At 57.4% G+C, this 24,521-nt stretch overlaps 3 protein-coding genes across 3 annotated transcripts; 1 reads left to right on the top strand and 2 right to left on the bottom strand.

The window, feature by feature from the left end:
* Positions 1-2,294: 2,294 nt before the first annotated feature.
* CTSE (cathepsin E) lies at positions 2,295-6,788 on the bottom strand. Its single transcript, XM_075722206.1, has 9 exons — positions 6,730-6,788; positions 5,877-6,033; positions 4,850-4,967; positions 3,791-3,909; positions 3,499-3,698; positions 3,133-3,255; positions 2,898-3,039; positions 2,692-2,790; positions 2,295-2,459 (listed from the first exon to the last, which is right to left on the bottom strand). The coding sequence occupies exons 1-9, from the start codon at positions 6,786-6,788 to the stop codon at positions 2,295-2,297; spliced, it is 1,182 nt and encodes a 393-aa protein (XP_075578321.1).
* Positions 6,789-13,345: 6,557 nt separating this feature from the next.
* RHEX (regulator of hemoglobinization and erythroid cell expansion) lies at positions 13,346-23,181 on the top strand. The gene is given in 7 exon segments (XM_075722545.1): positions 13,346-13,362; positions 13,963-14,051; positions 14,916-15,023; positions 15,881-15,942; positions 16,288-16,482; positions 23,006-23,051; positions 23,054-23,181. Coding segments are annotated over 7 exon segments (645 nt in total).
* Positions 19,570-21,749, bottom strand: AVPR1B (arginine vasopressin receptor 1B). The gene is made up of 2 exons (XM_009479051.2): positions 20,771-21,749; positions 19,570-19,877 (listed from the first exon to the last, which is right to left on the bottom strand). Exons 1-2 carry the CDS (start codon positions 21,747-21,749, stop codon positions 19,570-19,572), a joined length of 1,287 nt encoding a protein of 428 aa, XP_009477326.1.
* Positions 23,182-24,521: the final 1,340 nt, after the last annotated feature.

Raw genomic sequence — 24,521 nt, 5'->3', positions numbered from 1 at the left:
CACAACGCCCAGCCCAGGCTCAGCGCTGGCTCTGGCTTTTGTTTGATTTCACCAGAAAAGGGATTTTCCCAAAGCTCCTGCTCTCCTAACCGCTCCTGGTGTGAGCTTCACCCCAGATGACGGCAGTGGGAGCAGTGGTGTAGAGGAGGTGATGGCCAAGACGTCGCTCAGCAGCTCCTGCAACCACAGCTACAGTCCTGTCCTGATTGCTTCACCAAGTCAGCAACTCTGAGGAAAAAAGCGTGGTTTTTGTGCCCTGTGACTATGAGGAAGATCTTGCAGCTAGGAGATGATGAAACACGGACTGAGGACTGCCACGTCTAGGGGAAAGGCTCGTGTGGACAAGGAGAGGACGGGCTGTTCCCTGCAGCAAGGCTCGCAGGGCAGTGAGAGTGAGGGAAGGGGAAGAAAGCAAAAGGCGTCCAAGTGACTAAACTCTTCCCTACGGCTCTTTGGCCACCTCTGCTCCGCAGGGGACAGCGGAAGCCTGGTTGCTCACTATTGGGATACTCAGTATTTGCTGAAGCAACGTCCCCTGAGCGTCCCCCGTGCGCAGGAGGGAGGGCTGGAGAGGACCCCCTGGACCTGCCGAGAGGATGTGGGATGCTCTGGGATCCCAAGAGCACATGGCACCGGAGCAGTCCTGCTCGAGTCCAGGCTGGGCCACCTCTCACTGCCGGCCAGTGTTCGGGGACACCAGCTGGTCCCTTGTCGTGCTGGGGAAGCTGGATGCTCCCCCAACGCCTACGGCTGCGGTGGCGGGCTGGTGCCCAGCAGCACCTTGGTGTGCTAAGAGTTAAGTTGGAGGAGGGAGAGGAGACCTTTGTCCAGCTGCCCTGGTACCTTATCTGCACCGTGCCTAGGGAAAGCATAGCTGGGGTGAAGTCAATACAGGAACTGCCTACAGAAACCATATGTTGGTCAGTGGTACAATCAATGTTTCTAAGGCAGATATTTTCTTTTATTGCAAATGAAAAGGCTAAGCCGCAAAGTTTACAGACAGATCTCAATTTTCCAGCGCTCTCAGACCCAACCCTGAAGTCTGCTCCAATCTGGGAAAGATGCAGCAGCCCAGAGCCTGGCCCCGGCCGCGGGGACCCCGGCACCTCGGCCTCGACACCAGCCCGCTGCAGGGCCTTGCTTCAGTGTCAGCCAGGAAAGCTGAGCAAAGGCACAGATAAAAATAACCCTTCTCCGCGCTTCCCTTTCTTGCTGCCTTCCATGCGTGTCTCGGGATGCATCATTCATGAGCCACGATTGCTCACGCTTTCTCCTGCACCCCTTGCATTGTCAGCAAGTCACGTACGCTGCAGTGATTCACAGGGACGCCCACGGCCAGCAGCCCCCCACAGCCCCCCACAGCCCCCCGCAGCCCCCCAGCCCCCGCCGACCTCCCAGCCAGCCCAGCTCAGCCCGTGGCCGCTGGCTACAGAGCTTGGCAGCCGGTTTGCCCTTTCTCGCTTCGTGCCCCCACCAACCACGTTGTCTTTGCAAGTGCCCCGGGAATCAAAGCAAAATTCACTGGAAATCACCGTTTGTTCTGGGAGTTTTGTGGCACAGAAAGAGCCCCAGGGTCTCTCCAGTTTCATCGCACCTTCTTGTTCATCAGCACCAGCTCAGGCTGCTGGAGCCACACCTTTTCCAGTGAACTGCCCAGCCCCTGCCCGCAGCCGTCGCCTCGGGCTCGGTGGGGAGCTCAGGGATGCCCGGAGCCGCCTCCCGGGGCTTTCTGCAAAGTGTCCTCTTCTGCCAGAGTGGAAGTCCCGGCTAAGGACCACAGGGGCCAACCCTTCAGATCCAATGCTGCCCAGGGGCAGCAGCATCTCCGGCACCGCCAAGGCCCCCTCCAGAGCAGGGAGACTCCGGTAACACGGAGCATGCAGCCCTGGCAGTGCCGGGGTGCACCGAGGCTTTCAGCTCGCCGGGGAGGAGGGCAGGGGCCATGGAAGGAGGATTTAACATCCCAGTGCATCCTAGCTGAGATCTGCGGGGTTGCTGCTCTGCTAATCACAACACGAACACGGCAGGTTTTTATTTTATTAAAGCTTTTATTGACCCGTTTTAGAAAAAAGAGAATCTGCGAAGCAGACCACAGAGCTGCTCAAGACATTTTTATCTTCATTATGAAATGGCTTCCTGGCACGGACCAAACTTTTGCTGGGCTCGTCAGCCGCAGTCCCCGGGTGTCTTCATCACCTCCGAGGGTGCTGATGCAGCGGTGAAATCCCCTGCCCTACCCGAGGGCAGCAGCCCAGTGGCTCCGTTCCCCTCCTGCCCCACGCCATGCCGCAGCCCTAAGGGACGGCGGGCGCCAACCCCACCCTGTTATTGCCACGGTCAAAGACGGAGTAAAACTGACGGATGAAAACGTCGCCCAAAATCCAGAGGGGTCCAGCAGGAGGGGCGATGTCCAACCCCTGGAAGCCGCTGGTGCAGAAGGTCATGCCATCGCTGTTCTCCTGGGGAAGGAGAAATGCAAAGCTGGGGACGCACCCGAGAGCCTCGTGCACACGGAAACATGCGGGAATGGTGACTGCGGGTCCCATGCACGAAGCAGTGGGGCTCGTCACCTGCCGGGACACGTGGCTCAGCTCCCGGGGTGGCTCGGAGCCACCTTTGTCTCCAGAGCCACTTTTCCAACCCAGCAGATGGGAACTGGGGGCAGTGGTGCCGGCGGAGCCGCAGCCGTACCATGAGGGTGTAGGCCTGGGCGCTGAGCGTGTAGGGGAGCCCGTTGATGGTGAAGGTCACGTCGGGCATCACGCTGAGGTTGCTGCACACCATGGCGTACTGCAAAACAGCCGGGCGGCTCAGTGCTGCTGCTCCATGGGAGGTCCCTCCCAGCAGGGTGGGGGTCCTGGGGCTTGGCCCCCTCCTCTCCCCACCCTCCCTCTTACCTCTCCGTCCACAGGCGTGGCACCAATATAGCTTTGCAATTCTTTTATATCCTTGGTGGGACCTGTGATGAGTGACGTCCCGGTGTCCACGATGGCCTGGCAGCCGTTCGCGCAGAAAGCCACTGTCCCACCCACCTGGATGCTGGAGGAGGAGGAAAGAGAGAAGGACCAGGAGGGGCTTGTCCTGCTCCCCCGCCCCAGCCCAACCCTTCCCTCCCTGCCCAGCACCACTCACTTGTCCACCTGGATCTGCCAGTATCCTTGCTGGGTGACTGGCACCCAGTTCAGGGTCCCTGTGAAGCGAGAGGGGTCAAAGCCACCAAAGAGCAGCTCTCCTCCCAGGGAGGATTCGGGGTTCCTGGTGGGAGGAGAAGGAGACGTGAGGGATTTTTCTCTCTTTTACATCTTTTAAATGGGTGGATTTGTACCCACTCTCTTCCCACAAATGCTTAGGGTCATTCACTTTATTCCTGTAAGGCCTCAGGTCTGTGGTGCCAAAACCCCCCTCTACAATCTCAGTAAAACATCCTTATTTTAGCAGCCCCTGCTAAAAGCAATGCCCGAGTCTAAGCAACAGCCCGGAGCAAAGCCGTGTCCGTACGTGCTCATGTAGACGGAGAACATGGGCAGCTCCACCAGATTTTGTGCCATCATGTTGTCGAAGACGGGGGTGACCCCATCCACGGCCAGCGAGGGGTAAGCCAGCCCCAGGATCCCATCAAACTCGGCGTCCAGGAAGGTTTTTCCCGGCTCACTGACGCTCTCTGCAAACTGCTGGTTGCTCACGGTGAGGCCCTCAACCTGCGGGGAGGAGGAGGCTCAATGGTGACGCTGAGTCTGTAGGCAAGTTCCAGGCACATTGTCCAGAGCAGGAGAAACCAAAGATGACTCACGACTACTTGGTCAGATCCGATGACCCCCGTCAAACTGCCGGTCCCATACTGGATGGAGAAGGGGGTCCCTATGGGCTGGTACGTGCTGGACTGTGAGGGCTGAAACTTGGCGTGCTGAGCTGGGGAAGGAGATGGGAGCTATCACCAGAAATGCTATTTATCTGCACGGCCATGGATGCCAGGAGCCACCGCCGTGGCTGGTGGCAGCAACCAGCCTCGGGGCAAACCGATGGGGCAACGTGGCATCGCCAAAATGCCTGCGTCACAGGCACGCTGCGGAGGAAAGAGCCGCTCACGAGACAGCAGGGCATGCTGATGTTCTGAGGAGGGATAAAACTTCCCCCCTTCCGATCTGCCTGAAAGGTGTGAGGTTTGTTAAGGGGAGTGGGATTAGCTCGTGCAACATTTTTATGAGAGCTGCAGATCAGCACTGCTGTTCCTGTTTTACAGACAGGAGCAGCCCCACGGGCATTGCTGTATCCAGCTGTTTTCCCCAGCCCCCCTTGGGCTCTGCTGGAAGCACCTGATGAGCCCTGGGGCTGCCTGGGATGCTCTGGGTCCTGGGGCAGCAGGGCTGGACTCGCCGGGGCCAGCTTATCGCTGGCAGCCCGAACAAACCCAGTGTTTGTCACCCGCCGAGCCCCTGGGCAGCCAGCCCGGAGCCATGCCGTGGTCTCTGTGCCCGCCTTGTTCCTGCCACCCAGCTCCTTCCTGACAAGCTGTATTATGTGCTATCATCTTTGCTTGTTTGTTTAAAGGCTTTCCCATGAGAATGGCCTAAAGAGCACGTCCGATATCTCCCGCGGGCTGATGGTGCTGCGCGCTGGTGGGGTGATCGCCGCCAGCGCCCGAGCAAACAAACCCGATGAGGCTCCCCCCCCGGGTTCTGTTATCTGCGGGTGCCTCGGAGGGCTCAGCTGGGGGGGAGTCCCCCCAGGGTCCCTGGGCTGTGTGTGCTGGTGACCCCACAGCCTCCCTGGGGCCACCCCGGGGGTGTCGCCCGGGGTCCCGCCGCAGCCAGCCGCGGGGGGCACGGCTGGCCGGGGAGCCCCTACTCACCGCAGGCTTTGCTGACGCAGTAGACGGACGGCACCCAGAGGTTGGAGGAGCCCGTGTCGAATATCACAGTGAAGTTCTGGGGGGGGGTCCCGATGGAGATCTGCCCGAAATACTCCATCTAGCAAAGAGCATAGCCGTTAGCTGTCAGCGCACCAAGAAATCCTGGCAAAGGGGAGGCTGTGCTGGTGTGTCTGCAGAGAACTGGTGGGGGTCGATGCAGGGGATGGCTGGCACGGGGGCAATCACAGAATCACAGAACGCTTTGGGTTGGAAGGGATCTTTAGAGCTCATCCAGCCCAACCCCCTGCAGCGAGCAGGGACAGCTTTAACCACATCAGGTTGCTCAGAGCCCCATCCAACCTGACCTGGAATGTTTCTAGGGATGCAATGTTTGATCTGTCATGGCCACATCATGCCAGGCGAAATAAAGGAGCCAAATATTTAAGGGACAACAAGGCAAGGCAAGAACAAAATGCAGGATGGTGGGTGTGGGCGCCATCCTCTTCCTGCTGGATTCAGCGGGAAGGCTGGGCCCCGGCGGGACCCTCATCGGTGGGATGCGGACAGCGGCGGGACTCTGGGGACAGGACCCTCACGCTGCTGGGGAATGGGAAGAGCCTGGGGAACAGCCTCCACCTCCGGCTCTGGGTCCTTTGCGGTGGGGTCTTCTCTGGTGCGTGTGATACACGTTAGTTTTGGAGGAAATCTGTCTCCCCACCCTGTGCCTGAGAGCGCTGTGGGCTCGGGGAGCGTGGCAGGCAGGGAGAGGGCTGGCAGCGCCTGCCATGAATGCGGTCCCTTGTCCCCTCTCATCGTCACATTCCCGGGAACAAAGGACCAGGCAGGAGCAGGCAGGCAGCGAGCCCTGGCACGCTGGGACACTGGCTGCAGGCGTGCTCCAGGCATGGGCTTTATGGGAAGCGTTTGGGCATTGGGGAGCGCTCACGCAAATGAATGTGCTTTTGGGGTGTCTGAGGAATGCTGCTGGGACTCAGTACCCCCCAGCCCTCGGTGCCGCCACACTTACATCCAGGTAGTTGATGAGAGGCTCGTTGGCCTCCGCAAAGGCAGTGCAGTCCTCGCTGTACTGGACCATGTCAAGCTTGTGAGCTTTCCAGAAGTGGGAGAGCTGCCCGCGGTCCCGCAGCAGCTTCCGCAGGGAGCGGTGCCGAGTCAGGGCCACCCTGGGGAAGCAAGGGCCCTGCTCACTCGCCCGGGGCCACGGATGCTGCCGATGCCGTGCAGCACCCACGTCCGCCCTGAGGATCCCAGCGCCACCAGGATGCAGGTCCAGAGCCTGCTTCCCCGCATCCCCCGGTGCAACGCTTTCTAGCCGAGGCAGAGCGAAACGGGGCACTTGATCTGTTTTAGGAAGCAGCAAATCAAGGGCAAAGCTGGCCGGAGAGCCCGCACACCCCCGCACATGCCTGCTCGCAGCGATGGCTTGGGCAGGAGCTCAACATGACTGATGGAAAAGGACCCTCAGGCTGGGAGAGGGGACTTTGTGCCGGCGTTTTCTGCCCCGTCTGTTTGCACAGCCCGCGGCTGCAGCCGGCAGCTCACCCTGCAGACCTCGCCGCAGCCCACTGCCGCTGGCGGGGTCTGCCCAGAGGGGTGGAGATGGCCACGGAGCTGTGAGCAAACCAGCAAAGCCCCGCGTGGTCCCTGCGCGGTCCCTGCGTGGTCCCTGCGCGGTCCCTGCGCGGTCCCTGCGCGGTCCCTGCGTGGTCCCCGCGCTCCCGTGCAGCCGCAGGGTGCCTGTGCCGGGGGAGCTCAGCTCTGACCGTTCATCACCGCCACGCTCGGAGCTGGCAGGACCCTGGGAGCGAAGCCCCTCCGAGAGCCCAGGGAGCTGGGGGGCACCCTGGGCACCCGCTTACCTCTTCAAGCTGCTGGCCAGGGAGAAGCAGAGCATGGCGAGGAGGAGGAAGCGCTTCATGTCGGCGGCTCGGCGGCGGTGCTGGCCTCGGCCAGGCTTTGCGGGTGTAGGCAGCGCCGCGGCGTTGTTCTTATACCAACAGGTACACCCTCGCCCCGGTGTACCAGCGCCCGCGATAACACCGCTTTCAGTGTCAATACGGGGCTTTGTCAGTGGAAATGAATCACTGGCCACATCCCAGGCGAGGCAGAGCTAGTGCCCCAGGGTCAAGTTTGGTTTTGTGGGCGAGGGGCTGGCAGCAGCAGAGCAGGACGGTGCGCGGGGACCTGGCGGGCATTGGGCAGGGGGTTGTGTGGCCACTTTGGAGGGCAGCAAAGATCCCGCAGCAGAAGCAGAACGAGGTCTCCGTCCCGGCACCAGCCCGTTATCTGCTGGAAACCACACGGACCTGTTGGAACCCCCCCCAAATGCTCCGGGGGAGCGCTCCCCCTTTCCTTTGCCCCACAGCCACCCCGGGGACCTGCCCGTGGCCATGGGGTGCCCCAAACCCCGACGGTTGCGAAGCGGGGGTGCGGGAAAGGGATGTGTTTGTAGCATCAGGCAGCTGCTGAACAAACTTTAAAAGGCAAAGACTAATTAGCGGTGATGAACTGTCACGAATCTGCAACTTTCCCTTTTAAATAGCGGTCAGTGTCATCAAAGCAGGATCAGGAAGCGCTTTGCTCGGGAGAGAGTTGCATGGTGCCTTGCAGCCACTAATGGGCTCTTCCCCAGCGGCTGAGTTTTGTTTAACACAGGCTGGCTGTCTCATTAAGCCTCTGTGAATGCAAATAAAAATTGCTAATGAACAAATAAGGCCTTCAGATACGGAGGGGAGGCGAGCAGGGGGAGGCGAGCAGGGGGAGGCGAGGATTTTCTTGCTGCCCCCCTCCCTCAGACACGTGGCTGAAGGCCTGCGGCCACGCTGTGCTGGCCTTGGGGGGTTTTTCCCGTGTTTCTGGCGCTGTAATAACTGGCCATGGGTGCCGCAAGGGGAGGTGTTTTACCCAGTGAGCACCGTTCATGTAATTAACAGGGTTTCTACCATTAGCACTGTGCTCATTCATTTTCCACTTATCTCAGTTAGTCCGTTTTATCTAATTAAAGTCCTCACCCCGGGAAATTAAAGTCCTCGCCTGTGTGGCACTGGTACTGGCGGGGCCATGAGCCCAGCGTGGCCACCTGAAACCCTGGCTGACCGGGAATGGCCTGGGAAAGGGCCGGCTCCTGCCTCCTGGTACCGTGCCTTGTCCGTCCATCCCTGGGAGCGGCTGCCGGGCTCCTCCTCTCCGTGCCTTTGCAGGGAGCTTGAGCTTAAAAAACCTCAACAAAGGTTTCTTTGGCGTGAGCACCGGGGCACGGCAGAGTCAACGCTGATGGCAGATGGAGCCATTTTTTTCCAAGCCAAGTGCAAATTCCCTGCATTTCCGCATGCCCAGGTTGGTGGCTGCAGTATTTTGTACTGAGTAGCTTTTATACAAAGTTATTGCTATTTCCCTTTTAAGATGCAGTTTAATGTACTGGCCTCCCTTCTCATCCTAATCATATATTCATAGAAGGGATTTTTTTAAAAAAATACCTTCCTAAAACAAAACCAATTGCAGCAAGTGCCAGATCAGCTGAAAGCAGCAAGTCGAATGTTACGGACATGGTTTACAACCTGAAAATCCTGTAAGAAAATCCAGCCTGAAGGGTGGTTGTGCTTCTGAGATAAACGTGAGTGTGAGCTGTAGCACAGACAAGCCGAACACTTTAAGCGAAACAGTTTATTTAGTGGAAAAGATCCCCAACTGGGTCACAGTAATCTGCAAACTTGTGACGGTATAATCAGCATTAAAATATGAGGATTAAAGAAATGAAGAGGCCAAACCTTTCATTTAGAAATTTTTGAAGATAAGCAAATCTATTTCTACTTTTATTTAGTTACTTTAAAAGCAATTTAAAAACCGAAGCTCTTAAAGGCAAATCAAAAGTTTATTTCACATCTAACAAAATAGGTTTTTTCTCTTTCTTTTGGGAGCCAATGCATGGCCCGGCTGTGTTTGTCCAGCAAATTGGGAGAAAAGGCTTTGCTTCGTATGCACTTCCAGCTATTTCTCCGTGTTTGAAACACCCTGCACAGGCACTGTCTCCAACTCACGGTGCCCCCCTACTTGGCAGGCATCAGCAGCGGTGCTGCCAGTCCCTGCCTGCTGCTGCCCGTCCCTGCCTGCTGCTCCCATCCCTGCCTGCTGCTGCCCGTCCCTGACTGCTGCTGCCTGTCCCTGCCTGCCGCTGCCCGTCCCTGCCTGCTGCTGCCCGTCCCTGCCTGCTGCTGCCCATCCCTGCCTGCTGCTGCCCATCCCTGCCTGCTGCTGCCCGTCCCTGCCTGCTGCTGCCCATCCCTGCCTGCTGCTGCCCGTCCCTGCCTGCTGCTCCCATCCCTGCCTGCCGCTGCCCGTCCCTACCTGCTGCTGCCCGTCCCTGCCTGCTGCTCCCGTCCCTGCCTGCTGCTGCCTGTCCCTGCCTGCCGCTGCCCGTCCCTACCTGCCGCTGCCCATCCCTGCCTGCCACTGCCCATCCCTGCCTGCCGCTGCCCATCCCTGCCTGCTGCTCCCATCCCTGCCTGGCGCTGCCCATCCCTGCCTGCTGCTGCCTGTCCCTGCCTGCCGCTGCCCGTCCCTGCCTGCTGCTCCCATTCCTGCCTGCTGCTCCCATCCCTGCCTGCCGCTGCCCGTCCCTGCCTGCCGCTGCCCATCCCTGCCTGCTGCTCCCATCCCTGCCTGCCGCTGCCCATCCCTGCCTGCTGCTCCCATCCCTGCCTGGCGCTGCCCGTCCCTGCCTGCTGCTGCCATCCCTGCCTGCTGCTGCCCATCCCTGCCTGCTGCTCCCATCCCTGCCTGCCGCTGCCCGTCCTGCCTGCTGCTCCCATCCCTGCCTGCTGCTCCCATCCCTGCCTGCTGCTCCCGTCCCTGCCTGCTGCTCCCATCCCTGCTTGCTGCTGCCCGTCCCTGCGCCGGTGCTGTCGGTGCTGCCTGTGTGGCACCTTCTGCTGCGGCGGAGAGAGCCCAGCGTGACGGAGCAAAACGTGCAGAATTATTCGTAGACCTGGGGGCCTTTGAATCCCTCCTGTTAATAAAACGGTAGAAAAAGCGCTTGCGTTTGGCAGAAATGTAATGAATTGTGACTGCCAGCTACTGGAACATCCCAGGTCTTATAAGTAATACATGGCCTATATATAGTCCCGTAGTGCTTCCAGGCAGCGTCTTACCCCATCCAGCTTTACAAACTTGCCCTCAGATACATTAGAAATAGGTTACGCACCTTGTGTAGAAAACGTGCCTCTTGCCAGCTCATTTTGAGAAACCTGCTTTCAGGCTAAAAATATTATCTGTGTGCTTTTTTTATATTTCCTTTAGTTAGCCACTTCCACGATTAGCTCTGACTGATTCAAATCGCACCCAAGTAGCATTCTCTGAAAAGCCTTTTTTCTGTTTATCAAATACTTCTTCCACCTGTTAATCTGTTTATACATCACTGAGCACTTGAAAGAGTGAAACCCTGCAATAGCAAACACTCAGTTTTTTTAAAAAAACATAAACACAAATAAGCTTCAGTTAAATATTTACCCGTGGCACAGAAGCTGTGGGCAGAGCAGGACTGCAATCCCCCCGGGATGAGCCGGTGGACGCGCGGTCCCGGGGGACGGGGGGAAAGGAGGGCAGCGAGAGACCCACGGCGGGGACCTGGCGGGGGACCCCAACGCGCGGCGCAGCTCCTGGGGCGAACCCCGACGGCACCTGGCAGCTGGGGGTACGTAGGGCTCCCCAGGAGCCGGCCTGCTCTGCCGTGAGACAGTCCGGGGGGATTCACTGAGATGCTGGGATGTTCTTTCCCCGGGAGAGGGTTGCTACGGGAGCGTGGGGGTCGCGGAGATGTTTAAACGCCAGCGGGCATCGTCGCCAGGAGCCAGGGTCCCCGCGAGAAGGGGGGTCCCTCGCTCCCTGCCCATCTCCTGCCAGGGAGGAAGCTCAGGCGAGGCCGGGCTGCTGCAGGGCACCTCCGGCCCCAAAATGGTGCCTCAGTGTGCGGGCTGCGAAATCAGGTCCATGGAGCAGTGGCCCAGCGCTCCCCAAATCTGCTGCGAACCGGCGAAGGTGGGTCTGCCAGTCTGCCGTTTGCACCCCGCTGTTACTAAGGGATGCCGCGAGTTACTACTGACTGGAAATTTCTCCCAGGAAATGGGCAGGTGGGGACCCAGTCGCCCCCCAGCAGACACCAAGCCGTGCCAGGCTCTGGGCCCATGCCCCTTACGATTTAAAATGTTTTACCCCTATAGAAGACTTTTACTTGGAAGCACCCAGGGCACTTTTTGGGTGGCAGCTGAATTGCTCGGGGCTGAGCCAGCTCCGCTGCTGCTGGGCAGAGCTCTCTGCCCTCGGGGACCGCTTTGCTCCGCCGAAGCTCAGCTGCATTTTAGCACAAAGCTGCTGGAAGACGGAGCAAGAGGGACAACTGCCCGGGGGGACACAGTGTCCCCAGCCCCAGAGCACAAGTGGCTGCAGGACAGTGGAGAAACACCCAAATATATTTAAATCAGCCAGTTGACAGAGGGGAAGCGTCATGGAACCTCTTGTGGGCTTGTTCCTGCCATCACCATTGGGGTAGAGCAAGACCACATCCGGCACCGAGCTGGCGAGCGCTTCTGCTCTGCTGGACCCCCGCAGCGGCACGACCAGCAAAAATGCTGCCGAAACGTCCCTGATTCCTGCTCCCTCCGAGGCCCCGGCTGCCCCAGCCCTGCGGGAAAGGGAAGGTGCGGAACGCTCTGGTCCCGCAGGTAAAACGCTTCTGGGCATCGCAGCCCGCCGGCCGTGGCACGCGATGCCGCGGGAGGGAGAGGGGTTGTACGTCAGGACGAGAGCTGGCTTTGGTGTCGGCGCCCGAGGCGCTGCCAGCCTGCGCTTGAGCCTTGGCTTGGGGCAGCAAGGCCTGACTCAAATGGGTTTCAAATAATGTGAGGCGTTCCCGTGATTTTGCTTACCTTTAGATTGAGCGTAGACATCTTGACCGGGTAAGCGGCCGTGTAGGAGCTCTTTACAAGCCTGGATTTCAAGAGGGTATCTTGCTTGAGAAAGGGTTAATACCCTGGGGGCTGGAGGGAGGGAAGCTCACAGCAAGGTACCTGATACACCAAAAAAGTACATGTGCTGCCGGCATCTTACTAGCTGTTATCTTCAAAATAGACATTTCACTACGCATATGCGTATCATCTTTTCAATCTCGCCATACCCCATCTCAGCAAAGAAGCTGCATGCTACTGATATTTGGATTTGGGTCTTATTTTGCAATTTCCTTTTGAACAGCTCATTTTTCAGATTGTTATCTGCCGCGGCAGCATCTCCTGCCCCACAGTAGGAAATGAGCCGTATAAGAACGACAGCCATTTGAGAAGGATATTTGGGGACAGAGCAGTTCAATAAGGGAGGGGAAAAATTCCAGCAAGAAATGGACTTTTAGCTTGGCAGTTGCCAAACTGTTTGGGTAAGTGGAATTTCGCAGGAGATTGGTGAGGCTATTGGAAAAGCTTTTGATGAATTACTCTTAGAAATGTGTCTTAGAGGAAATTATAGAATCCTATCCATAGGATGGATAATGCCTTTGCTCTAACTATCAATCTATCTATCGGTCTATCAATCATATTATTATGGCTCCTTTAATCATCATATCAAAGTTTTAGTTGAAGATAACCTCCCTATGTTAGCCATTTATAAACAGTAACTACACAGGCACTGAGTGACAATTTCAAATGCTTTTTTGCAAGTGAAAGCTCACAAAATGAATGCCCCCGATTGCCATCCCTCATTATAAATCTCTTGAATATTATGGCCAAAAGTCCCAAGCCAAGGGGTCCCATTCGGGCGTATGTGCTTTCTAATTATCTGCCTTAAGTCCCTTAACTTCAACAGGATTTAAGCGCTCACCTAAAATTAAATCTGAGCTGTTTCAAATGCAGAGGTGTTGAAGGGCCCCCGACCTTTCTGGCTGGATCTTGACCAATGCCAGATCCCAACACCAAACCTGTGGCCTTCTTTTGGTTACGCTCTTCCATTTTTTTTTTTTTTTCCCCCCGGATTATAGTTATCCAATTTTTTTTGTGGATTTAAAAAAAAAAAAAGAAATGCAAGAGCAGATTAAAGCAAGAAGAATAAATTTCAGTTCTTATTATCCGTGCTGTGGTGGAGCCCAGAATCTCCAGTCAAATATCAGATATGAGCGAGGCGGCAGCGTGTAAAACCATTAAGCTCAATGGTAATGGCAGGCAGAGTCCGTGGCCGTGTAAGGGGCGCGTACGAGAAGCAATCCCACCTAAAGAGCCTCCTGCAGAGGAAGGCTGGGTGCCGTTATTTTACGTCTGCAGCGTCAGACCGCTGCTTTCAAGCGGCGAGCCTGAGCTTCACTTGGCGTGGAGCAGCGTGACGCTCAGTGGGACCATTTTGGTTCGTTGCCACCAGGGCTAGCTGCCTCTCTCCGTCCCCCCCAGACCTCCAGCGCTTCGCCGGGCATCACGCCGACCGCCGAGACGTCTCACAGGGACGATGAGCAATTGCGAGTGGTGAGTACAACGCCCCGGGCTAGAGCCGCACGTAGCCCCTTGCAGCCCTCCTGCAGCGAGGGCGATGCTCTAAGACGGAAGGATGACCGGGGCACCTTTCTGCTCGGCGTCTCCGTCCTCGCTTGGCCGGGCTCTGGCCCTGGGTGCGGCCCGGGAGCAGCGGCAGAGCGCGGGGACGCTGCAGCCTCCGTCGCCGGTGACACCGCGCCTGCTTTTTGCTGCGCTGGGGGCAACTCCATGTTGCCACTGGCTGGCCACATTCGGCAGGCACACAGGTGCGAGGCTCGGAAAGGGCTCGTCATTTTGGCAGCAGCCATATTCGTAACTGCTCTCTTCCAGCAGCCGGCAATGAGGCTTTCGAAAACCCTTCTTACGACGGGCACCCAAAAATGAAGGGCTAGGAGCACTAGTCATTTTTGAAAACGAAGCCCCGGATTTTTGAGCACGTGGCCTTAAAGACAAAAAGCAAAACCAAAAACCGTACCAGCAAACCTTGGTCTAAAACATACTTCGAAGCAATGGCAGCCAAACAGTACCTGAAAGATTTAAAATAATTTGGTTTGTTTTTTCACTTAGACAAAATATTTTTCTCTTGTTCAGGTGGGTGCTTGTTGCCATCTCAGCTGTCACCTTGATCCTATACGCTCTCCTCTTGCTGATACTTTACATCATACTCAGCAGGAAAATAGGTAATTTACTGTCTTGTCGGCCGTACCTGTTGTGTTCCTCATTCTCGCTCGCAATCGTCCCGTTCAGAGAGCGAAAATCATTTGCCCAAAGCTTCACCGCCCCCGGGCTGTAAAGCCCAGCCAAGTCCTCGCCCTGCGTCTGGTTCTGGCTCCGGCGCTGGGGCGCGACCGGCGCCGCTGCGGAGCCCACGCGGGGCAAGGATGGGAGCCGGGCCCCCCCAGGGACCCGCCGGACCCCCGGGGCGGCTGGGCACCGGCGTGGGACGGGAAGGGGTCAGGGCAGGGACCATGCACCAGCATCGCTGCGCGGGGCCGGGCTGCGGTGGGGGGGCTGCCCCGACAGCCGCTGGGCGAGCGGCTGTAAGCGGCGTGGGCAGCATCGATAGGGTTATACAGCCTTTTGTTGTTTCAAAACCGTTTTCTTTTATCGCTCTCGTTAGCAAAGTGGTGGTAAAATACCATCAGAATCAATTTGCAAAATATTAATTCAGATGAAGCTACAATTTCCAGCAGGGAAATCTTTCACGCAAAACTGCTGCCCACGTTTGTACATAAACAAGCTCTGCGTGGCCCCGTGGGTCAAACTAATTTTGAACTGGCGCAGGAAGAGGCCCTGATGCCCTGATTTAACGCCGGAATCTTTCCTTGTGGGAGAAGAGGGCGCGCACTTCATCATCTCAGTAATTGAGCCGATAGACATTTGCCCACTCCAATACATAACGATAATTAGTGCCGCGCCAGCGGCTCGCGCCGAAGTGGCTTTGCCGTGGGGCAGCGCTGGGGCTCGTGGGGCGGGCGGGGGTCCGTCGGGCACAGCCGGCGTGCCGGGCCGCAGCAAGCAGCTAACTCGCCTCTCGGTTGCAGCCAGCCATTCCTGCGGCACGCAGGCGAGCGGCAGCCCTGCAGCGCAGCCCCAGCAGCCTCCGACCTCCTCAGCGGGAGGGGAAGGGGCGCCAAGACCGACCTACACGGGTAAGGGGGGATCCTACAGCAGCGGGGCTTTGTGCTGGCACATGGGTATAAATGCGCGGTACGGCGTTGGTGCAACGCCCTCACGCGCTGGCCGCGGGGTGCTGGGAGCAACCGGGGCTTTCCCTGCCCGGTTCCCCACGGGCAGGGGGATGAGGAGGGGAGGGATCACGCTGATACTTTTCAGATTTTCAATTTTCGCTCTCGAGTGTATCCTGGTTTCGGCTGGGATAGAGTTATAGTAGCAGGCATAGTGCTGTGTTTTGGATTTAGTAGGAGAAGAATGTTGATAACACGCTGATGTTTTTAGTTGTTGCTCAGTACTGCTTGTGCCAGTCAAGGACTTTTTCAGCTTCCCATGCTCTGCCAGGGGCACAAGAAACTGGGAGGGGGCACAGCCAGGACAGTTGATCCAAACTGACCAAAGGGCTGTTCCATACCATACGGCGTCATGGGCAGTATAGAAACTGGGGGGGTTGGCCAGGGAGCAGCGATCGCTGCTGGGAACTGGCTGGGTATCGGTCGGCGGGTGGTGAGCAATTGCATTGGGCATCACTTGCTTTGTGTATCATTATTATTATTATCATTACTATACTGTTACTATTAGCATTACTATTTTACTTTATTTCAATTATTAAACTGTTCTTATCTCAACCCAGGAGTGTTTCTCACTCTTACTCCTCCGATTCTCTCCCCCATCCCATCGGGGTAGGGGGAGTGAGCGAGCGGCTGCATGGTGCTTAGTTGCTGGCTGGGGCTAAACCATGACAAGTGCATTTGCTTTTTCTCCCTGATTATTTTTTTTCCTTTAACCCCCCCGCCAAGTAGCGATGGAGGTGGTAACGTTTCCTGTTTTTAAGGGAGCAGCGACACGTCTTCAGAGACCTCGGAGGACTCGGACAGCAGCCCTTCCTGCGCGCAGGTACGGCCGCAGGCGGAGAGCCTTTGCCGAAAGCAACCAAAGCCGCGGCAGCGGAGGTGCCGGCGCCGTGTCCGCACAGCTCCCGCCCAGAGCAAGACCCGCAGAGCAGCAGCAGGGGGGCACGCGCGTCAAACCGTGTCGCAGTACCGGCAGTGAGCTGGGTGACGGTTGTCACCTGCCATACGCAACGTTCCCGTTTAGAGGGAAGCATCCCCAGGGCCCACAGGGATCCCTGGGCGCAACCCGGGCACCGGGAACGGCTGCGCGCCTTCGTGGGGGTTCGAGGGCAAAGCCGCCCCGGGTGGATGCTGGTGCCTGACGTGGGGCTCGTGTCTGCTTCTGCAGGGCCCTCACTCAGAAGAAAACCTCAATTACACGTCCCTGGTCTTCCCGGGGAAAGGCTGCGGGCCAGGCTCCTCCGGGGACTACGAGAACATGAAGACTGGGGCAGACTACATCAATGTGGACCCAAAGAAGAGGAAAGTGGATTTCTGGTCCTGCTCCAGCCCCGTGACGTCCAAGTCCATCGAGTACACCGAGGTGAAGCTGTGACTCCCAGGATGCTGCCGGCCGGGTTTCGGGTCAGGCAGCCGCCGGGACGCGCGACCGGGGCTTCCCCTTCCCCTCGCCGCGGTCAGCGCCTGGCACGGGCTGACGCCTGCCAGCTTTTATTCCTTGTAACACTCTAACCCGCCGATACAATTTGCTTGGTATTTTACTTAAATGCATCACTGTTCCTGAAGGCTGCTGAGCGTGGGATGGCGCAGGGACGCGTTCCTCCTACCCAGGCTGAAATGTGTTCTCCAGTTTTGTGTGATGGCCCTTTTTCTCATTTCATGAAAGCAAATGAAACGTCCCACCCTGCCCCTCAAAATGGGATGTAGTTCGGGGAGGAGACTGCAGTGGTCTTCAAAATACCCACCCAAACCGGCTGGCATCTCCTCTGAGCCGTGCTTTCTTTGCTGATCGCTGTCATAAAATCCTTTTAAATACAGTTCCTCCACCGGCTTTGCCCTCAGTGCCCGATGAGCCCTGCTAATTGCCCTCCCTGCACCCCTTTTCCTTTGATGCTCAAAATCTTTCCAAGTCCCCGTTGCCCTCAGAGCTGTCGCCGCGGCTGGGGTGGCCGCGCGGGCGTTTTGACCCCCCAGCCACGCACCGGGGGGGTGCCAGGGCCCGGGAAGGAGCGTGGCCCTGCCGGGAGATTCCTCCCCCAGCTGAAAGCCGTAGTCATCAGCCCAGCTGGCAAACGGCCGGGGACTTCCCGGGGGATTTATAAGCCCCCTCCTCAGCTGGAGGAGCTGGGCTGGCTGCTGGTCCCTCTGGGCTGTGAGGGGTGCAGGACTGGACCACAGGGCTCCATGTGAGTCAAATCCTTCGGTGTCTTGTGGGGAGGGGTGATAGTCCCTGTCTCCCACGTTGTGCTTTTCCTGCTTTGCACCAAATCCCCCAGGTGCAGGAGTTGGCATCTCCCCAGCCAAGTGGTGCCTGCACCCAGCAGAGCTTTGGGGGGGTCTGTGCCCTGGGCTGGGGCACATGCCACTGCCCCCTTGGGGTCTGGCACCACGTTTCACATTGTCCTTAAGTATTGGTTTAATTCCCAGGGGACTTGGAGTACAGTACTGCAATCTTCTGTTAACAAAACTGCGTTGGGGGGCTCTCCAGCTTGCGGAGATAAGCTAGGGATTGTGAACCACATGTGCTGGGAAGGCTGTTACCTTCTCAGAGGTGCTGCTTCCCCTCCTTGGCAGTGATTGCATCTGCTGGGTCACCCTCGTGCTCGAGGTCTCGGCGAGTCGGTGCCCGGCCAGCCCTGCCCGCGGCTGGGGCTCGCTGTCCTCGCTCTGCTGCAGCAAATTGCTGCTGCAAATGGGGACCGCTTCCCTCCCATCGCTCGGCATTTTGTTACCTATGATTTTTCAAGAAATACGCTTTCAAAGTGCTGGGAAAGGGGAACTGTGCAATAGCTGGGAGCTCTGTTAGGCTGATGGAGCCGCTGCCTGCTGATACAGCCCCCCTCTACCAGGGACGGGGCTGCCCCGAGCGCATCTTGAGTCAGCTCAGCAGCGATGTGCTTTAGTGAAAGGTTGTGAGACGATTGATTTGGTATTGATGCTGGGGAGGACTCTGAGCTCGGGCACTCCTGGTTTTATGATCTTGTTGTACAGATCTGGCCCAATTTGAAGGGCACATGAAGGAAAATGTTCAAAAAAACCCCAAACGATCGCTGGGAAATGTTGCTAAGGGCCAGGGGAGCTGGGTTTATGAAACTGGAGATGAGGTCAAAACCACCTAGTGGGAGTTTCTGGAAAAACTGATTCAAATGCCTGGTGATTAAAAAGTGAAAAAAATTTAAGATTTCAAAATACTTTATTCTTAATGTCTTATTTTTACAGATTTAGCCTGTGATAATAGAATAACACACCTTGCTTGCAAGGAATTTGGTACCTTGCTCTCTGGGGCACTTGTACATCCTCCATCAGTAGCTTTTGGGCTCCGCTCCTGGAGCACGTGGATGCTCTTGCCTGCCTCACTCGCGCTTTCTCGTTAAACCAAACCGCTTTCGGCAGACCCGCAACACGCGGGGCGAAGGGCAGGGGCCAGGCTGGGGCTGCAAGGCCGTGGCTCCCTCCCGGCTGCCCCTCCTCTGTGCCCCCAAGCACCCAGAGGCCATCTCCGAGCCCTGGGCGGTTTCTGCACGCTGCTCTCTGCTAAATAAGCCAAAAGCAGCGGCAATTTGAGGGCAGCTCTTTAATGGGACGCAGCAGCTGTTGAACAGCCCTGCGCAGCGGCTGGGGGCTGCGAGTAAACCTGATGGAAAGTGCCGGGGCATGGAGGGAGGCTGGAGCTGGGCCAGGGCTCCTCCAAGCAGCACCTTGGTGTCGGTGCCGCGTTTCGGATGCTCGCACCAGTGCAGCACAATGCCGCTGTGTGGTAGCAGGACAGCTGTGCACAACAGCAGAGGACATTCCTGCCCCATGGCTTCTGCTGCAGCTCCGTCCCTGTCCTGGGGAGGTGGGCAGGGGGCCTGGCTCCAGAGCTGCACGTCGGCACAGGGCAATGCAGCAGCGCGGGGGGAGTGCGCTGTGCCCCAGGGCGGGGGGAAGCTGTGTCGGCGTTTGCTCTGCCAGCAAAGCCCTGAGGATGAGCGATGAGTAACTTGCTTGCAGGGAGCTCCCGAGCAGATGTGGTCATGTTGCCTCCTGCTGTGCTCGGGGTGCTTTGCTGGCATCTGTTAAACACCCAAAACTTGCGTCCCTCCAGGAAGACATGCTGGTGCAGCAACCCCCGGCTGATACCGGGGTTGTGAGGCATTTCTGGGGGAGAGCAGCCAGGCAGTGAGCGGCTTCTTAAGGTACAAGGGAGGTGGATGCTGTGGTCGGGCAATGGCTGATGGGGCTCTGTCCATCTTCCCCGAAGCACACAGCAGATGCAGTGTGCACAGTAGCAAGCACATAAGGACAAGATGGACGGTGATGTCTTCTGGGTTAAGCACCCAGCTTTCTGCAAAATGAGATGCTACCAGGTGGAGAGAGACATCTCTGCAGTGCCAGTGTTCATGGTGTCACATCTGGTGGCAGCTGTCCTCAGTGGAGGGATGCGACCAGGGACCGCCACCGCTGCAGCCTAGAGCGTGCCCGACTCGGTCACCACCTCCTCGCAGGGTGGGTAGGAGTCCTTGGTGCTGCCCCCGTGCAGGGGGAGGCCAGCGGGGCTGGTGTGGTGGCTGTGGCTCAGGATGGTGGTCTTCCTGCTGCAGAGGCTCCCGGTGGAAGCCTGTCTCCGCAGCCCGGGCCGGGGGCCGCCCCAGCAGGACAGGCAGCGTGCTGCGTCCTGGAGCAGATGCCCGCTGAAGAACATGTAAATCCAGGGGTTGCAACAGCTGCTGAGGCTGGCCAGCAGCATGGTGATGGTGAAAGCCACGTTGGTGGACTCTGGGAAGGCAAAGGAGAGAGCTGAAACATCCACCGGGCTGGGCAACGGGCAGGACCCTGGGGACTCTCTTTGGCTCAGGCACGTTTTGTCCCCTTTGTCCCATTCCCATCCCATCTGACTGGCATTTCTTTAGGTAGGAGAGTTTGCAGCATGGCAGGCAGAGCTCGGCTGCACCCTTGGCTGAGGGCAGCAGATGGGTGATGACAGCAATGGGGATGTGCTGGAGCCCGTCCTCAGGGGGAGCGCGGGGGGACGAGACCCGGCAGCTTTTGGACCTTCCTTCAGCCTGTTTGCTGGCCAAAGCATCTCCCAGAGACCTTTCAATCTTGGATAAAGTTCCTTCTACCCACAAACAGGCTAGGAGAGCTACTGAAAATTTCCAGAAAGTCAAGCTATGGAATCAGAAATCCACTTCTGAAACCTCCGCAGCTGGCTGAGCAAAAGCCTTAGGGGCTCTCAACGCTACGTGCCAAGAACCTGCTCCAGCAGCACGGCTGCTCCGTGAGGCAGTCCCAGCGGAGGATGGGAGCAGCAGGCACAGTTAAAACGCTCCGTGCACTCACATACTAAACACGGCAGGTCCTGAAGCCAGTTCCCACATGAGGGAAGACACACGTGGCAAAGATGTTCCCACAACATGCTTGCATGTCCCTACAGGTGATGGTCAGAAGCCATTTCTTTTCAGTGGCTTTTCTGGTGAAAGCAATGATTTGACTCTGCAATCTGTTTTCTAGAAATACCACTGGGGAGGAAATCTGTAGCCTTCCCCGTGATTTTTAAAATGACAAAATAAAATGTTTGTTAAAAATGCAACAGGCATGCTGTGTGCCTCGGGTGCCCAGGGCTCCGTGCCTGCTGTGGGCTGCAGCCCAGCATCCCCGCCACTACTCACCATCATCAGGAGCATCCTCATCCCACACCGACCACATCTGCATGCTGAAAAACGGTGCCCAGCAGGCGACGTAGGCCACCACGATGACAAAGGTCATCTTCACCGTGCGGATCTTGGCGCGGGAGATGGTGCGCACGCTGCTCACCCGTGAGGGCTGCCCGCTGGGGCATTGCCCGCTCTTCTCGGAGGGGCAGGGAGTGGGAGGGGCAGCTGCTGCAGCCCCCCCTGTGCCGGGGGCACCGCTCTGGGTTTTGCCCTTGAGGTTCTTGCAGATCTCGTAGCAGATGAGGCTGTAGCAGACGGTGAGGATGCCCACGGGCAGGATGAAGATGCACAGCGTGGTCCAGGTGATGTAGGCTCGCGCTCCCCATGGGTACCTGAAGTCTGCCCAGCAGTCCAGCACCCCCGAGCCATGGCGTACCTCCCGCAGGGAGAAGATGAAGATCTGGGGCAGGCTGAGCAGGCAGCTGAGCAGCCATGTAGCCCCGATCATCACGTAAGCCTGGCGGCTGGGCTGCCGCAGGGTGCGCAGCGGGTGGCACACGGCCATGTAGCGGTCCAGTGTCATCATGATCAGCATGTAGGTGGAGGCGAACATGCTCAGCACCTGCAGGTACTTGACTGCCCTGCAGAGCGGGTCCGGCCCCAAGAAGCGGTACGTCACCTCCCAGATCATCTGCGGCAGCACCTGGAAGAGCGCAACGCCCAGGTCGGTCAGCCCCAGGTGCAAGATGAAGAGATGCATCCGGCTCATCTTCTTCCTCAGGCGGTACATTGCCAGCAGCACGCCCACGTTGCCTACAGTTGCTATAGCCAGGATGGTGGCCAGCACCCCGATCTCTGCCTTGGCCAGCTCCTCATCCCGAGTGTGCAAGAGGGTCAGGTTGGGGTCTGCTGCCCAGGTCTGGGGGCTCAGCAGCCCCTGGCTGTGCCCAGGCCAGCTGTGATGGGTGCTGTTCCAGCCCTGGCCTGGCTCCATCCCTTTGGGAAGCTCTGCAAGAGCACAGGCAGCTCTAATGCTCGTCTCTGCTGGCCTGTCAAACCCTTCCCCGCCTCCCCAGGGCTGAGCTCTTGGGGTCAGTGCTGCCCCTGTGCACTGCTGCACCAGCGCCTCTGCCCGCGGCTGGACGTGCCTCCTCCTGCGGTCCCCACCGCCGGTGCAGGTTGTCACCTCCTCTCCCTTGTCCAGCTCAGCATCACGCTAATCCTGTGCCGCATGGCTACAATTCCCCTCTCTGGCTGGGCTGCTCTGTGCAAATATTCCCCATAAGCAAAGAGGTGCAAGAGCCCCTGGTTCAGTCCTTGATCTTTCTCTCGTCTGCACTAAACGTTCTCAAATCCCTGTTTTGCCCTGGTCTGCTCACGTTGCATGTCCTTTCCACCCCCCGTGCTGGTAAATGGAAGGCGGAAGGGGAGTCCTCTTTGTTGCTTCTTCCTAGTGCAGCAAAAGTAACAGAAAAAGCTACAGAGGCTGCATCTCTTTGGCCTTTTCATGCCAAGGACAGTAAAAGTCAGGTGTGTGGTGTCCGAGCGCCCATGTCTGCGGGAAGCAGGGCGGTTGTCTGCTGGTGCTGGCTCTTGGTCGCCGTGTGTGCGAGCTCTGCCTGCCTGGGTCTGGGTTTTATACCCTGGCAGCTCCCCTCCCTGGCTGGCCCCAGCCTCCCGGCTCCGCCGCTGCGCTGTGCCGAGCGCTGCCGGACGCCGCAGCGGGCAGGTGAGAGCTGGTTCCCCTCCTGCTGCCGCCTTGGGAGCTGCAATCCCTGGGCTTTGCCAGTGGCTTTTACCACCTGCAATTCCTGGGCAAGAGGCGAAGGCTGAGAATCCTCCCGTCCTTGTCCCCCCCGCGTCCCCTCTTCTGCAGCGTGTCAGGGCTCTGTCCCCGATTTGCACCGTCCCTGCTAGTCAGACCCCTCGGAATCTCTGCCCTTGGCTTCTCCTGGCCCAGACGGAGAAGCCTCTGTCCCGAGAGCCTGGGCACGGGGGGACGAGGGGGTGCGGGCCCGCCAGAGCAGCCCGAGTCAGATGTCCATTGGCTTCGTGCAGCTGGGTCTCAGCCCTGCAGCAAGGTCAGCGGAAACATTTATGGGCACCGCGTCCTGAGGCTGCCTGCTTTGATCTGCTGTGCCTTTCCTCCTGTGTAGGGAGGGGATGGAGATCGTCCCTGAGGCATGGCAAAAGCCCGAGTCTGCCTGCTTAGTCCGCAGCTAAACGCTGTCATTTTACTCCATCCGATAGAAAACCAGCCCGGAGGTGGGGAGCAGGATCCTGCTCATCCGCAGAGCAGCCCTGCCTCGGGTCGTCGGTATTTGCCCCATCCCTCATTCACACAGAGCCTGGAAAAAATTCATGGGAAAGGAGGAGCTGATGGGAGGCCCCAGCAGTTGCAGGCTTTAGGCAAAGGTGTGGTGTGAGCCAGAGGAAAGGCGATGGACAACAGAAACGCCCTGAGCCAAAGGACAAATGCGCTATAAATTGCGTGGCTGAAAACACAGGTGAGACGACAGCTGAAATGCTTTTGCGTCTCACCTGCCTCGGCGGAGCTGCGGCGGAGCGCGGGGCCGGGCGCTCGGGCACCTGCTCGCCTGCCTCTCCTGATCCTCCCTTCCCGCTCCTCCTTCAGTGTGTTTTCCCACATGGTGTGCGATTGCAAAATATTTTCATTGCATACATAAGCAAATATACATGTACACGTACACAATTTCACTTTTGTTTTGCAACATTAAGGCTTTGCATTTCCCCTCCTGCCTACTGAATTATGTCAATAAGAAATAAAGCTACCCATCTATTGCCAACGTTTTTTCCTTTCTGGGAAATATTTTTCCTTTCCTGCTGGGGAAAGCCAGCAGCAGCAAGCAAAAGAAATGCACGGACACGGGCTTCTTCTAGCGCTCGTTGGCTCGACGCGGGCTTTGCTGCTTGCAGAGCCTGCTCTGGCTCGCCGGCTGTGGTGCTACAATTAAGTTGCCTGTAAGACGACTGTTATTTGCTGAATAAAGCTTTGCAGGTCACCTCTAATAACCATAAATGAGCGCAGTTTGTATCTTATTAAAAGACATTCATCCTTATAACGGACCCTATGGATATAAAGTACCCATCCCAGGAAAGCGCCTGGCTGAGGTGCTGGAGTTAGACATCGGAAGGTATTTCAGCGAATAATGTAATTTTCTGTGTTTGTGATCAGACAGCTGATTTTCTGGAAGATTAATAGAGGGCAGTGCAAAAAAACCTACAAAGCAATGGAAAGCTAAGATGAAGGCAGAGATGGAGGGGCAGATTCTGCAGATAGAAAGAAACATTTAAAGCGTTTTAAGGACAGACTCGGCTTTCGCTGGCACCAGTTTGATTTGGGAGCAATTCCTTTGGAGTCAGAGCTTTTACTCCGGATTTACTGAAGTTTAGTTGCGGGGAGACTACTACTGCAAAGGTACTTAGAGGAAAGTGAAGCTAATTCACAGAAGAAAAATGATCCTTGGAAAACAGAAATTTGTTTTCGTTAGAGAGATCGTCACAGCAAGGAAATTTTTCAAGCAGATGGATTGAAAAATAGACTCATTTCCTTTCATTGGTTTCCTGAACATTTTGACACGTCGCTAGCCTTGCCAGCCTGTACGTGTTTCAGCAAAACCATGGCTGGGTTCTCCAACTAAGCGGCTTGGGAATTACTCGCTGAGCATGGCGCTGGCTTGTGTGGTGCTCTGGGAGCCCGGGAGGTGATGGCCCAGCCCAGCTGTGCCCAGCTGTGCCCACTGTC

The sequence above is a fragment of the Pelecanus crispus genome, chromosome 17, assembly GCF_030463565.1.
Source record: "Pelecanus crispus isolate bPelCri1 chromosome 17, bPelCri1.pri, whole genome shotgun sequence".
NCBI lineage: Eukaryota > Metazoa > Chordata > Aves > Pelecaniformes > Pelecanidae > Pelecanus > Pelecanus crispus.
Note: the sequence above shows the minus strand (reverse complement) of the source record. Positions and strands in the feature narration are given on the sequence as shown.